Below are 15,620 nucleotides of genomic sequence, written 5' to 3'. Positions count from 1 at the left end.
AGTTTTTCACAATTCCTGATATTAATCATAGAAAACATTCCCTGTCATAGTTCAATTAAGTTCACTACTTTACTAATATTCTGACATTTCACGTTCTTAAAATGGAGAATGATTTATTCAGCTTTTATTTCTTTCATCACATTCCCAGTGGGTCAGAAGTTTACATACACTTTGTTAGTATTTGGCTTATAGTATTGACTTTAAATTGGTAACATTGACTTTAAATTGTTTAACTTGGGTCAAACGTTGTGGGTAGCCTTCCACAAGCTTCTCTAAATAAGCCGCTGGAATTTTGGCCCATTCCTCCAGGCAGAAATGGTGTAACTGAGTCAGATTTGTAGGCCTCCTTGCTCGCACACGCTTTTTGATTTCTGCCATTTTTTTATGGCAATTTTGGAGCAGTGGCTTCTTCCTTGCTGAGCAGCCTTGCAGATTATGTCCATATAGGACTCATTTTAATGTGGATATAGATACTTATCTACCTGTTTCCTCCAGCATCTTCACACAGACCTTTGCTGTTGTTCTGGGATTGATTTGCACTTTTCACACCAAACAATATTCATCTCTAGGAGACAGAATGCGTCTCCTTCCTGAGCGGTATGATGGCTGTGTGGTCCTATGGTGTTTATACTGGGTACTATTGTTTGTACAGATGAACGTGGTACCTTCAGGCATTTGGAAATTGCTCCCAAGGATGAACCAGACTTGTGGAGATCCACAATTTGTTTTTTAAGGTCTTGGCTGAATTCTTTTGAATTTTCCATGATGTCAAGCAAAGAGGTAGTCAGTTTGAAGGTAGGCCTTATAATACATCCACAGGCACACCTCAAATTGACTCCAATTAGCCTATCAGAAGCTAATTGCCTATAGGCTTGACATCATTTTCTGAAATTTTCCAAGCTACTTAAAAGGCACAATAAACTTAGTTTACATACACTTCTGAACCACTTGAATTGTGATATAGGGGATTTTGTGGTGAAGTAAACTCAGAAGAAAAGATGAAGTACATTCTACATGTACATTCTGAATAAGTTAAAAGTTCGAACTTAAAAATATTAAGCAAATTCTACATATCTACTCAATTCAAACATATATAAATTAATGCTCTAGCTTATAAGTAAATATTATTTATGATTGTTTGTTGAAAAACGTTTTATACTCATTCACTAATTTGAGTTAATTTCACAGATAAATAAAACAAGTACATTTTACTTAACTTTTCAAAGCTGGTGTTCGCAGCATGCTCCTGGCTTGAATAATTAATGAGCTTGCCTATACCTGTTGCTGACGGCACACTGCATGAGTGTTTGTAGCTTGCTAGCCTGCTTAGCATTGCTTATTCTTATACATTCATCCTTTTATCCTTGACCATTTTACTGCGTGCTTGGGGTTTTTCTGCTTTTCTACTGTTTCACCTGTGTGTATTATAGGGCACGCACCCATTTCTCTAATTTTTTTCTCTCTTTTTTCCGCTTGTCTCCACCTCGCATCTCGACTGCATGCATTTGTTTTCCTCCACTGTGTTTTACACTTATTATTGCATCAATCTCAAACATCTGATTAGCAACCACATCGATCTCAAATCCTCAACGCTCAAGAACAATCATAGCAAAAACAACAACAAAGAATTGCAGTAAGTCATGGCATCCACTCATGTTATTGCTTCCTGCATTACATGCCACATTTACTATAGCTTCTACCATCAGCAATGTGGGGTTTACGTGTGATAAATGTGATAAATGTAAGGAATTAGTCAGGCTGATGGAGAAGTTTAATGAGTTGGAGACTCACTCCGAACGCAAGTGGAGTTCAGTGAGAAAGAGAAGCCGGTAGATACATTTTCGGATGCGGGTAGTACAGCAACCAACACACACACTTTGGTTCTGGCTAAAAAGCCCCAGCAGCAGGGCGATTGAGTGACGTCTTGGTGGCATACATGCTCAGCAAAGCGACACCACTCTCCCATTCCTGTTAGGGTTTCCAATCGATTCTCCCCACTCAGTGATGCACCCAATGAGAATCATGTTGAAAGAGCCCTAATAATTGGTGATTCTATTGAAAGGAACATTGAAATAAAGACTCCAGCCAACATTGTTAAATGCATTTCAGGGGCTCGGGCATCTGACATCAGATCGAATTTACAAGTGCTGGCTAATGCTAAACATAGATTTTCTAAAATTGTTGTTCATGTCAGCACTAATGATGTCCGGCATCACCAGTCAGAGATAACTAGAGATAATGTTAAGAGGTGTGTGTGAATTTGCAAAATCTATGTCAGACACTATAATATGCTCTGGCCCCCTCCCTGCTCGTCGTGGTGATGAGGTTTATAGTAGATTAGTGTCACTGAATAGATGGATGTCTGAGTGGTGTCTGGAGAATAGCATAGAATTTATAGACAACTGGAAGAGTTTTTGGGGTAGACCTGAACTGATAAAGAGAGACAGACTCCATCCCTCTAGGGAAGGCGCCGCTCTCCTCTCTAGTCATTTGGCTCATAATCTAAATAATGATAGTATTTGACTAACTGGGGCACAAGTCAGGAAGCAGACAAACTGGTTAATCTGAATGTCTCCTAGCTGCCTTGAGATGTCAGATAAACAACAACATAGAGACTGTGTCTGTTCCCCGAACTACCAAACACAAAACTCTCACTAAATCATTTGAAAAAAAACCTGATTAATGTCAAACTTGAAAAAATAAAACACAAAAATTAAAGATAAACATCATATAAAAGTAGGGCTACTAAACATTAGATCTCTTTCTACCAAAGTACTAATTGTAAATGAAATGATTACATATTACAGTTTGGATGCTCTCTGTTTGACTGAAACCTGGTTTAAACCAGATGAATATATTAGTTTAGATGAATGCACTCCCCTAGGTTATTGTTATAAACATGAGCCTTGGCTGAAGGGTCGAGGAGGAGGTGTCGCTACAATTTACAGTGAAGTTTTTGATGTTACTCAGAGGACATGATATAAATGTAAGTCTTTTGAATTAATAATGCTTAATATGACACCGTCAGGTATAAATAAATCATGTATGTCATCTTTTGCCCTTGCTACAGTATATTTATCACCTTACCCAACGAAACCAAACGAAAATTCACAATTTTATAGATTAGCAGAGTGTATCAATGAAATCAATGATTGGATGGCCAGAAATTTCCTTCTACTCAATTCCGACAAAACAGAGGTACTAATGATTGGACCAAACACCTCTAAAAATAAGCCGCTAAAATATAATTTGTCTCTCTCTGGATGTACTATTATGTCGACTTAGGTGTTATATTTGATACCAATCTGTCCTTTGAAAATCTAATTTCCAGTGTTTGTAGAACAGCACTCTTACACCAGAGAAATATTGCTAAATTACAACACATGCTCTCTGTTGCTGATGCCGAAAAATGTATTAATGCGTTCATGACTTCAAGACTAGATTATTGTATTGCATTACTGGGAGGATGTCCAGCAAGTTCAAAAATGTAACTTTAATTGGTTCCTAATGCAGCTGCCAGAGTGCTGACTAGAACCAGTTAATATGATCATATTAGCCCAATTTCATCATCGTTGCATTGGCTACCTGTTAAATTTCGTATTAATTAAAAAATTCTGTTAACTACATACAAAGCTTTGAATGGTCTAGCTCCACAGTACTTAAGTAACCTTCTGACATGCTATATTCTGTCACATTCTTTAAATCACAACATTCTGGCTTGTTAATAATTCCAAGAATATCATACACCTAAATTATCCTTCAACTCACAATTAGGCTGCTTTACTTAGGTCTGCTGGAACTAGAAACATCCATCATGATCTATAACTCTGCATAACATAGAATGGAATCTACGCTAATATTATTCGATTTGCTTCCAGTGACTCATATCCCGAAGTTACCAGAGCATGCCAGATCCAGCTCCGTTCCTGCTTGGTGTTGGACTCCACTGATACGTGTTGCTGAGAGATGACAAACTACAACTCTTGACTTCAGAGGATGAACTGATGCCAACTCCAACTGTAAGACATCAGATACTACATATGCCACTGCCTGAACCTTGGATTTAGGATGGAACCCACCGAACCTCACCGAAATGACCTGCAGGTTAAACTGCGATGCACCTCATTAATCTCTGCCTACATCACCCATGTCTATTGATGGATTATGCTCTTGAAATGGAATAAATAGACTATAATTGAATTGCCAACAAAAGCCTTCATCAGCCAACTAACAAAGGACAATGCATCTATGTGAACTTCTGCAGTTAATCCAGGATGGACTTCAAAGACATTAGTCATTAATCTTAAAGTTCATAAAAAAATAATGTAAAAAAATATAGATATAAATAAATACAATATATTATATATATATATATATATATATATATATATATATATATATATATATATATATTTTTTTATTTGCACTGCACACAAATAACTAATATTGGCATTATACTCATGTTGTTTAGCCAGAGGGGAACTAACCCCGACAGTGAGTCTGGTTTCTCCCAAGGTTATTTTTCTCCATTAACCAACATCTTATGTTTAATAAGATTACTTCCCACAGTCACCTTATTATTTAATTATTTTAAATTCTATAATTTTTTGTTTTTGTTAATGCATGATTTTCTGTAAAGCTGCTTTGAATCAATGTGTTGTGAAAAGTGCTATAAAAAATAAAAATGACTTGTCTTGAAGTTTAGTTGATTTTACTTAATCTTATACCATTAAAATTAACATGTGAAAATACTATTTTGCTAAAATCTTACTTGTCTTTTTTTTTTGTGTGTAGTGGACAGACAAACACACACACACACACACACACACACACACACACACACACACACACGCGCTTACCGTCTCCGGCCACCGAGTGCATTTACTCCAGTAAAGGAACGGCTTCTCTGCACCATTCCGCCATCAGCCGGACAATCAAATTTCAGCTTTACTGACATCTCGTATCCACCTGCAACACACACACAAATAATACATTGAATTAAACTGAACTATACTGCATTTATAAATAGAACACAAGATAAACTTTTTATGCTATATATTGATGCTGTACTTTTTCTCTTACAATAACACTGAATGGTACCCATGCTGGGTTTAATTAATAATAAATAAGGGGGGCTGGGTAGTTCAGTGGTAAAGACGCTGGCTACCATCCCTGGAGTTCGCTAGTTTGAATCACAGGGCGTACTGAGTGAATCCAGCCAGGTCTCCTAAGCAACCAAATTGGCCCAGTTGCTAGGGAGGGTAGAGTCATGTGGGATAAGCTCCACATGATCAATATAATGTGGTTCGCTCTCGGTGGGGCGTGTGGTGAGTTGTGCGTGGATGCCGCGGTGAATGACGCGAAGCCTTCAAACGTGCTATACTTCTGCGGTAACAAGCCATGTGATAACATGCAAGGTCTTAGATGCGGAGGAAGCTGAGATTCGTCCTCCGCCACCCGGATTGAGGGGAGTCACTATGCCACCACGAGAACTGTTAGCACATGGGTAATTGGGCATTCCAAATTGGGAGAAAAGGGAAAAATAAATAAATAAAAATATATTTGTAAAATAATATTATTTCCAGGTATGTTGAATACAGTACATGTGACAGCTGAAGGGCCCAAAACTAGTCAATACAAGGGAGAAACATGTAGTGTATGTGTGAAAAACTGACATTTGAATTTGTAGAGAGAAAAACAATATAGTTTCTGTGAAAAGTGTTTTGCAAAGTAACTTAAAAGTAAAGTCATTAGTAATGTGATTACTTTCCCCATGATGCAATCAGTAAAGTAATTGGACAGCAATTTTAGAGAAGTAATAAGTCATTTGTAGGAGATACCTTTTTGAGAAACTCACCCAAAATTGTCAGTGCTTATGTGCTCCACAGAAAAATGAAAATCATAAGGGTTAGAACGACATGAGGGTGAGTAAATGATGACAACATTTGTATTTATTTTTTTACTTTGAATTGTCCTTTTAAGGTAACAACTGCATGTTTTATGACTATTCCCTAAAATTGGACAGGCTGTGCTGTGTTGCTCATGTGGGAGATGCAGGTTTGAGTCCAGCCTACATTGTGTCCTGATGTCATGCCCTTTCTCTCCCTCGTAATATCCATCTCTTCTCCACTGTCGCTATGATTAAAAGTGACAAAAAAGCCCCCTGAAAAAGGAAATATGTGTTTCTAACATCTGTTTTTCGCTTTCAACCTTTTTAACTTATCCCCTAAGTCTCTTATTATTCAACTGACATGAAAGAGCGGATATAACCTCAGTGACAGCCACCCTATTCTCCAACAAGAGAAACATCAATGTCATTGTTCTGTCTCTCCCCATGCAATAATTCATTTCTTCTCTGTTGTAAGCAGTTTTTGAAAATTCTTCAGACTCAAGAGGCCCCAAAACACCTACAGCACCCAACAAAATTATGTGGAAAAAGTCAAGATACATGCTGTAGGAAATGTTATTTCAGTTAACCTAAAAATGCACAATGCACTTATTCCAGTGCATTTCAAAATGCATGTCATTGCATTGCATAACAAAATAAAAGCATTCCTTTCCAAGCAAAACATTTCACAAACAAAGTTTTATATTATAAACCAATATATTTATCCTACTGTTCAAACTGGAGACAGCATGTATTTGGACACCTTTTGTTTGTCAAACGTAGTGAAACTACACCTGTGGAAACGTTCTGCTAGGACTACAACCACCGAGAAAGAAATACTTATAAACACTCCTAACATTCATACTGTTTATATAATATAAGAATAGTATAAACAGAAATAGACCTTCGCTCACCATATTCGGTCAATCATGCTAATTCGGGCCGGAAGTCAACCGTCTTATCTTTGAACGTTGGGTGTTTAGTTTGTTTTTGTGAGATTCGCAGGTTTTAAACGGTCGTTTTATGCACCTCAGAACATACAACACACAGTGGACGTGGTTCTTTATTTATAATGATACAGGTGAATCCGTATTTTATTTGTTACGTCATACTTTCGTCGCGTTCCATCTTTTTCGCTTTAACTTGACCGTTAGCCTACACGCGGTGTTTCGTTCGTGAACGAGTCGTTGTGTTTAAACGACTCTTTTAAGTGAACAATGCCGTTCTAATCCACTTCCATTGTTTCGATCGCGAAACAACACAGTGTTTCTTAATTAATCAGTTGAATCGTGATTCATTGACTACCTAATAGCACAAATAAGATGCTCATTTGTAGCCACCTAATAGCGTATTCTACAGAAACGATGAATGAACGAATCTCTTTAGTGAATGAAATCAAAAGACTCGAGTTACTGGGATGAATCACTACTAAAAAAACACCGTAATCTTGCGTCCCCTACTAGTTTAAACTCCCTATGTGAACTTGAGGGGAACTGACGTCATGTTCATACATAAAATCACCCTGAAGCTAGTTTGATAAAAATAATTAGCAAAACCCCATAGGAACAATTGAAATCTCTAATATCTGATTTTTTTCTCTTGGACCTTACTCATTAGTAAACTTGTTAGAGTGTCATCATCAAGCCTGCTTGTGGTTGCAACAGATGGAGACAGACTTTCAAATTCGGTCAAAATAACAACTAAATCAAATATTGGAACTAAAACCAATGACATGTTAACTTAAAGGTGTTGGAAGCTATTTTTTTATGGTTATGCAGAAAATATTCAAAATATCACTGTAAGCAAGAAACGTGTTGTGTATGAGTGAAATATTGACATTTGAATATGTAGAGAGAAAAATGTGAATAGTGTTTTGCAAAGTATCTTAAAAGTAAAGTAATTAGTAATGTGGTTACTTTCCCCGTGATGTAATCAGTAAAGTAATCACATTGCAATTTTTGCAAATGTCTTACAAATGTCTCTGTGACAGCACTAGACTCTGTAAACAAAAATGTGACCCGTGGGCTACGAACACATTCTTTGATCAGCCAATCAGAAGACTTGTGCTTTCTGTCCAATCATTTTGTGCGTTCTCATAGGCCAAGTTCACACAGCAGCAGCAGAATATGGTTGTCAGGCCTGTTTTGAGTGCTTAATACGATTGCGTTCACACAAAGGATGGTTATTTACAAGTGTGACGTCCGCATTCTATAACCAAACTGACACCTGCAAATTTTCAGGTCTCACAACCTCATTCTCGGCAAACTTGTGCTGTGTGAACGGAATCACACTGGATCACTAGTTGTCCAAATATCAAATTAAAAGTGCTGCAAGCAATTTTAGCCATTCTACTTCCACAAGACTGAGCCGTAGCCACGCCCCCTCTTTCCAGAACCCCGCACTCCAAAGATCCCAAATTGAACTTTATTGAGGTTAACATCATGCAGAAATGGTTGTTCAAAACAACAGCAGCAAAACAGCACCCTCAACTGGCAACTGTTATAAATAACATGGTATAAAAATGGCAGTAAGCCTCAATAATTTGCTGAAACTACAATACATTGAGAATGTGCAAAATGATTGACAGGTCGAAAGCATCAGAGACCACGGCCTGTGGACACATTTTTGCTTGCTGTTTACAGAGTCTAGTGCTGTCTGAGATCTCTCACTACATTTATTTCAGCAATATCTTCCAGGGATTAGGAAATGTTTTTGCATACCTTTCCATGTAAAAAAAAAATAGCTTACAACACTTTTAATTTCATATTCAGATTCATATCAGATGTCAGCTGAGGGCGCTATTTTGCTACTTCTGTGTTTGACAGCTGTGAGAAGACGCAGTGCCGTTTGGCTTCATTCTCAATGGTACCTTTGGAGGGCGGTGTTTTGGAAAGAGGGGCGTGTCTAATCCAACAGCTCAGTCTCGTGGAAGTTCCATAATGGCTAAAATCGCTACAGCACCGAACTCAAGGAAGAAGCAGAAATTGGAGTTGTTCTACACAGGTGAGTACATGTTTGGTCATTGTCTGTAGATGACACTGCATTATTATACTTATTTGTCAGGGAACCATTCTTTTGAGTCAGTTCTTTTCAACGAATTAGCTGAAACGGTTCACAAATCGGCATAAATGATTCATGATCACGTGTATTTTCAAAGTAGCGGGCCACACGAGGAAGTGCTAGGGTGTCTGCGGGACATTTTATTAAAAACAATTTTTATTTTTTTTTAAATGTCCATAGCTTTTAACTGTAGAAATTAAAATAAATATGCAAATTGTTGGGGAATAGGCTAGAGCTAAACCCAGTAATAAGACCAACAGGCCCAGACTCAAAGTTTTAATCAGTTTTAGCAAGCGAACAACTTAAAATACAGATATATTAGGATTTATTTGATTATATGTAAAACAGTTTATGATGTCACAGATTTTCTATTATTCTGACTGGCAAAAAAAAAATGAAGAGTACAGAAACTGCTGCAAACATGGAATATACATCCAAATACTTGACAACAGTAATTTTAAGACATAACAATAATTATCATAACCATAACTAATCCTAGCACATAGGAAGGTATCATGAGTCGTGGTGCCGCTTTACTCATGATGTCCATGAAACATCCATTCCATGGTAGTTGATTGGCTCAGAGGCACCCCATTAACAAAAACATAGTCAGAAGCCCAAACATTTTCTGGAGGAAAAGATGATTAGAGAGAACCAACAGATCGTATCGTATTTTATCAAGGTTACATGACACCCAGAGCTGGAATGCAGAGCCTGCAAGGAGACTTGGGAAGAGCATTTAGAAAGCAACACCAGAATTTTATATAAAGGATCCATTAATGATTAAATCAGACATAGAAAGATCTTCAGTGATTAATGGAGCTAGAAAGAGTTAAACATATTCATAATTGAATTAATAAATTAATTGATGATTAAACTTGAGAAATAAAAGGGTACATCATCAGTGCATATCTATTATATAGATGATGGAGACTCATAGCATGTGGAGGCTCATGCTACTCTACGCGATCCACGCACAATTTACCACGTGCCCCATTGAGAGTGAGAACCACTCATCACTACCACGAGGAGGTTACCCCATGTGACTCTACCCTCCCTAGCAACCGGGCCAATTTGGTTGCTTAGGAGACCTGGCTGGAGTCACTCAGCACACCCTGGATTCAAACTCGTGACTCCAGGGGTGGTAGTCAGCATCAATACTTGTTGAGCTACTCCCATAATGGACCCCAATAATAACGCTTGCTATTACATTTGTTCAATTCATTCTGAACCATAGATAGAAGCATAATACAATTAAATGGTAGAGATATTAAATCCTTCCTTTTAATGTATATACTTTCAAGAATATTTTGTTTTTGTGTTGTATTTTTCTAGGGAGTATTTTTTCTTTGTCACTGTTGCCTTTAGCTTGCTAACTGGGGGTTGTTCGGCAATATTCATTCGACTAGATTAAATTATATAATAGTGAACCAATCAAGTTTGTTCAGTTTGTTCAGCAACAGCACAAAATTATTTAACTTAAGTTGAGCTAATGCAGCTCAAATCTTGAACATTTTGTCACAGCTTAATTTAATTGCATTTATTCTAGTTACATTTTACTTAATGTAAAGCATTTGTTTTGGGTCTACATAAGGGATTTGTAGTTCCTAGATGCTTTGCATGGGACTTGATGGGGAGAGTAAACATTTTGAAATTAAACAACACTTGATCTTGATGATATTTTGGGGTTTAGAACTGATTCTTTTATGCTGGGTTAGCATTGTGGTGAAGATTGGAGCATTGTCTTAGGCTGAGGGCATGTAAGAACATGCTGTAAGTTGCTACACTCAAGGAGCAATTACTACTTAACATTTAGCATGCTTAAGCATGCTAATGCTAGCTAAAAGTTAGCTTACTACCGTAACCTAGTTATATACAGTAAACCAGTATTGTAACAAAACGTTATGTTAAACTAAATAAATAAATCTTGTCAGGGAATCACTTTGATGCTACTTAATTTGGTCATTTGAAAATAACTTTATTTTATTATGTTGAAGTTTTCTGGCAAAGAATTAATGAACTAAACCAAGAGCAAAACATTATGTTGATGTAACTTATGCACATGATTTAACCGATATGCATGATTAAATCATGTGAATTCAAAACATCTTGTTTATTATATTAACACAATTTTAATTGGTCTTTATACATGAAAATATAAACTGCTTTTATAGTTTAGTAAGAGGCTCCTTCACAAAGTTATCATCCTATTTGGTGGTCCTAGGCATCAAAAAGTTAAACTCGAAATCATGTTATTTTTATAATTTTTTTTTTTTTTATCTGTACCCAGATATCAATAATGCCTGGAAAGGCATGAAAAAGTAATGGAAGTTCATTGGTCAAAAAGGTTGGGAGATTAAAGTTAGCCTAGTTCTGAGAAAAGGTTTGCATTATTTGCTTGCACTTTGCAGATGCCACTTGGTTTGATATTTTATTATCTAATGTATTGTAATTCATATATTTTACAATCGGTTTAAGATCGGTCAGATTTCCCCAATCTTTTTGGGGCAACTGTGACATTACATCTCCTTTCTTATCCTCTTTGTGGACAACACACTGTGGTTGGTTGCAATTTTTGCTCATGGATTTTGCACCTGTTTGTCTCAGGAAACATTTTTGTTGACAGTGGCGCACAAGAAAGAGAGAGAGAGAGAGAGAGACTGTGGTGGTAAAAGGAAGACAGGATGAAGAGGAGATACTAGAGGACAGGAAAGGGACAGACAGAGATGTCTTGATTACAAACACAGAGGTGAATAACATTCTCTACAGCGCAGTAACTCATGATTCTTTTCCTACAAGAGGAAGAACGAGATCTGTAGGGCAGATGAAGAACAGTGGGGCGTTGACAGACTCGCAAATGGTTTGAGCTGTAACCATGGAACCACACGTGTACAAGTGCAACGTAAGGACAACACAAACTGTTTGCTTCACGCAATTCAAAATAATTTTGAACAAGTGTTGTTAATATATGGCAAGAAATACAAGAGTAGAAATGTAGAACCTCCTCCGGGTAAATTAACTTAAGCACTAAGGTTAACCAAAACCCAGGACAATAATGTAATTATCCCAGCCCATGTTTGTTTTTGTCTATTTCTTTCTTCTTCTCCATAAACCACGCTAAAACATTTTTTTTTCCCCCCAGAAGTAGCATGGTGGGTTTAGACACAATTAAAAACAAAGAGGAATTCATTATATCCTTGAAGATATAAAAACCAAAGGCTCTGTGTGTAGCTGGAGTAGATGAAAGAATGTTGTAAAAGTTTTGGTTTGGGTGTAAACATGTCACTAAAAGCATTATAAAAGCACATAACACCATCATAATTACATTCACACTGAATTGTTTTCGTATTTTAAAGCTTAACAAATATATCACAAAAGTAGTCCATGCGACGGGTTACATTCCTAAGTGTTCTATAGGCATACAATAGGTTTTGATGACAAACAACATGAAATTTTATAATTTAAGTGACAATTTTGACATCCAATGCACTTTCATGGATAAGAGAAGCTTGTTCCCAGTGTAACAGTGCATGTTTACGCGAGAACTTGCACTGCTTTTATCGCAAACACACGTGGAAGACAATTTATCCAAAGCGACTTACAGTGGTATACAAGGAATACAGTGCCAAGTAAAATTATGTGAAACTTTTGGAATTACCTGCATTTATGTAGACTTTTTTCAATTAATGAAACGAGATTGGAGGTGTGGGTTAGAGCTACTTTGACTTATAAAAAGCACTCAAACATTTTGAGTTTGCTATTCACAAGAAGGATCTGATGATGTGGACTGTGTCTCGCAAAAAAAAAAAAGATCTCAGAAGACCTACTATCAAGAATTGTTGCTTTGCATAAAGCCAGAAGGGGTTACAAAGTTATTTCAAAGAGCTTAGATATTCACCTGTCCACAGTTAGACAAATTGTCTATAAATGGAGACGATTTAGTACTGTGGGTACTCTTCCTAGAAGTGGCCGTCCAGTCAAGATGACTCAAAGGGCACAGTGAAGAACACTCAACGAGGTAAAAAAGAACCCTTGAGTGACAGCTCAAGACTTGAAGGAATCATTGGAACTGGTTAACATCTCTGTCCATGAGTCTACTATACAGAAACATTAAACAGGCATGGTGTCCAAAGACAACATTGACACTTTACAACACTACTGGAAAAAAACCGTGTGGACTGATGAAACTAATGTTAAGTTGTTTGGGAAGAACATGCAGCACTATATATGCCATAAAAGGGCACCAAGAACAGTGGAGGGAGTATCATGATCGATGAATTCAATTCAAAACAAGAAAATCCACCTTTTGGAGTGGCCCAGTCAGAGCCAAGACCTTATCCCAATAGAGATGCCATGGAATGACCTCAAGAGAGCCGTTCACACCAGACATCATAAGAATATGGCTGAGCTGAAGCAAGTAAGGAAGAATGGTCCAAAATTCCTTCTGAATGTTGTGCAGGTCTAATGCTTGGTTGAAGTTATTGCTGCCTAAGTAAATAAATACAAAGGTTCACTTACTTATTGCACAGCACTGTGAATCTTGTATGGGATGTGTTCAATAAAGGCATGAAAGATTATAATTGTTAGTGTGTTGTTAGCTGAAGCACATTGTGTATGTCTATATTTGTGATTTTGATTAAAATTAGATCACATTTTATGACGAATTATACTGCCTTTATGTGCTATCACAATTATCGTACTTCCCACTTCTGAAGTGGTAATTATGAGTATGTCGTGTTCAAGTGCTTTGTTGTCAGAAAGAACAGGAAACATGGCCGACACCAGGTTCATTCATTCATATTTTTGAGGAACTTTTATTTTGACAGAATAATATATTACTCAGTTAGCCTGCTGACAATACTGGAATTATGGTCAAATATAAGCTATTTTCACGGTGTAAAAATGCATCAAATGGTTACTGATATACATAAATTAATATTACTGAAACTGCAAGCATTAACAACTAGCTGTATTTCAAAACATTTATAAAAACTGTCATTCACTACAGAAACCGTAACCACCTCCGACATGTTGAATGTTTATGACTCCTTCCATCTTGGAAAACCCGGATATCAAAATTGTTTCCCAGTTATAATTACGACTAGAGGAGTCGTTCATGTGCAACTTCCAAGTGGGAAACTCGTATTTATGATAATTCTGTCGTAAGCATGTAAAGGCAGCATTAATACAGAAAACCAGCTAATTCCAAAGGGTTCAAATACTTTTTTGTGCCATTGTACAATTTGTTGCTTTGTCTGTTCCTTGGGAATAGAACCCCTTACCCTGGCATGGGGAATGCTAGTGCTCTTCCATTTGAGCGACAGAAACCATATGTTGGTACTGATAAACATATCAGTAAACTAAGGTTTGTAAATGACATTTCCAGTCATCTATAGCAATTGTATATATATATATATATATATATATATATATATATATATATATATATATATATATATATTTATATTGTGGGATGCATAGTAAGACTTCTGAGTTCTGGCCAAAGACAATGTTAGCACAGGGATCATGTCTTGCATGAGAAACAGCAATACTAAAACTTTTTTCCAGTTGTTTTTTGGCAGAAGGAAGAAAAACAGAAGGATGGATAGGGGAGGTATCATGGATTTAATGGCTGGAACCATGATTCAGAGTACGGTTGCTGTATTTCCAACAAAGGCAGGGAAATTTGGCTCAAATATTTGTTGCACTGCAGCCATGTGGGATAACTGAACATGGCGAGAGTGTTAACATTTACTGATGGCATTAAGCATTCAAGTATGTGAATCTTCCTGGAAACAGCCTGATGGCCATCAATCATTTGTACAGGGGACCCATGAGATTTGTGCCAAAGGGAATAGATCACTAGTCCAGAGCACACAAAGCCATGGATCAAGCACAGGGTAATGATGGCATCAAAGGGAGGGAAGGTTCACATTGTAGGTCAATTAATTTTAATTGAGAGGAGTGGAGTTTGTAGGACTTTATAGGACATATTACACAGGAGGGTTTGTAGTGATTTATATGAAAGCCTTCAACTAAACTTCTAATATTAATTACTAAAATTTGGCAAGTTACTCATCACTTGCCATTTTTGCTACAGACATGAATGATAACTTAAATTGTCACGCTTTTTAAAAAGAGGAGGACCAGAGTATCGTAAGTCATGTTTTTGTTCAAGTTACAAATTTTATTAATGTGCAAAATCGTAATATTGCCAAAACATTTAGTAAATAAAGCAGTGTTTCCATCCCACGTGTTTACTAAGAGAACAAAATTGTCCAGTCAGATCACATGACCATTATGTGACCATGGCAACATTTTAGCAAAACTAAATTACATACTTTATTACATGTTTTGCTGCAGTTTCTTAGTGAAATGTCCAGCGGGGGGCGCCAAAAGTGAGTGAAATAGTGTCAAAATCAGACGAGGTTTTTAAGGTGCATGTTTGATGGAGCTTTTAATAAGTAAAACGTACATCCTAACCTTAAACTTTAACCTAAACCCAACCAATAGTGTTCTAAATGGAAATGAGAGGTGAACAAAACAGATATACTTTCCCTTAACCAACACCTAAACCTAACTGATAATGTGGAAAATGCAAATGCGACATTTTACGAAAAACCACGTCATTTCATGTCACGTCTTTGACACTTTCGTCTTACTTGTCAGCTTG

The 15,620-nt window shown here is 36.9% G+C and overlaps 1 protein-coding gene across 1 annotated transcript in view; it reads right to left on the bottom strand.

Annotated features, from left to right (window-relative positions):
- Positions 1 to 15,620, bottom strand: part of LOC127646537 (RIPOR family member 3-like) — a 63,794-nt gene that overhangs the window by 28,534 nt on the left and 19,640 nt on the right. The window contains exon 2 of the mRNA XM_052130290.1: positions 4,860 to 4,968. Coding sequence (XP_051986250.1) covers positions 4,860 to 4,957 — 98 coding nt within the window. The 5' untranslated portion in view covers positions 4,958 to 4,968. The remainder of the gene's footprint in view (positions 1 to 4,859; positions 4,969 to 15,620) is intronic.

This window comes from Xyrauchen texanus, chromosome 7, assembly GCF_025860055.1.
Source record: "Xyrauchen texanus isolate HMW12.3.18 chromosome 7, RBS_HiC_50CHRs, whole genome shotgun sequence".
NCBI classification, from domain to species: Eukaryota; Metazoa; Chordata; class Actinopteri; order Cypriniformes; family Catostomidae; genus Xyrauchen; species Xyrauchen texanus.
The sequence above is the reverse complement of the archived record's forward strand: the minus strand, read 5'-3'. Positions and strand labels throughout refer to the sequence as shown.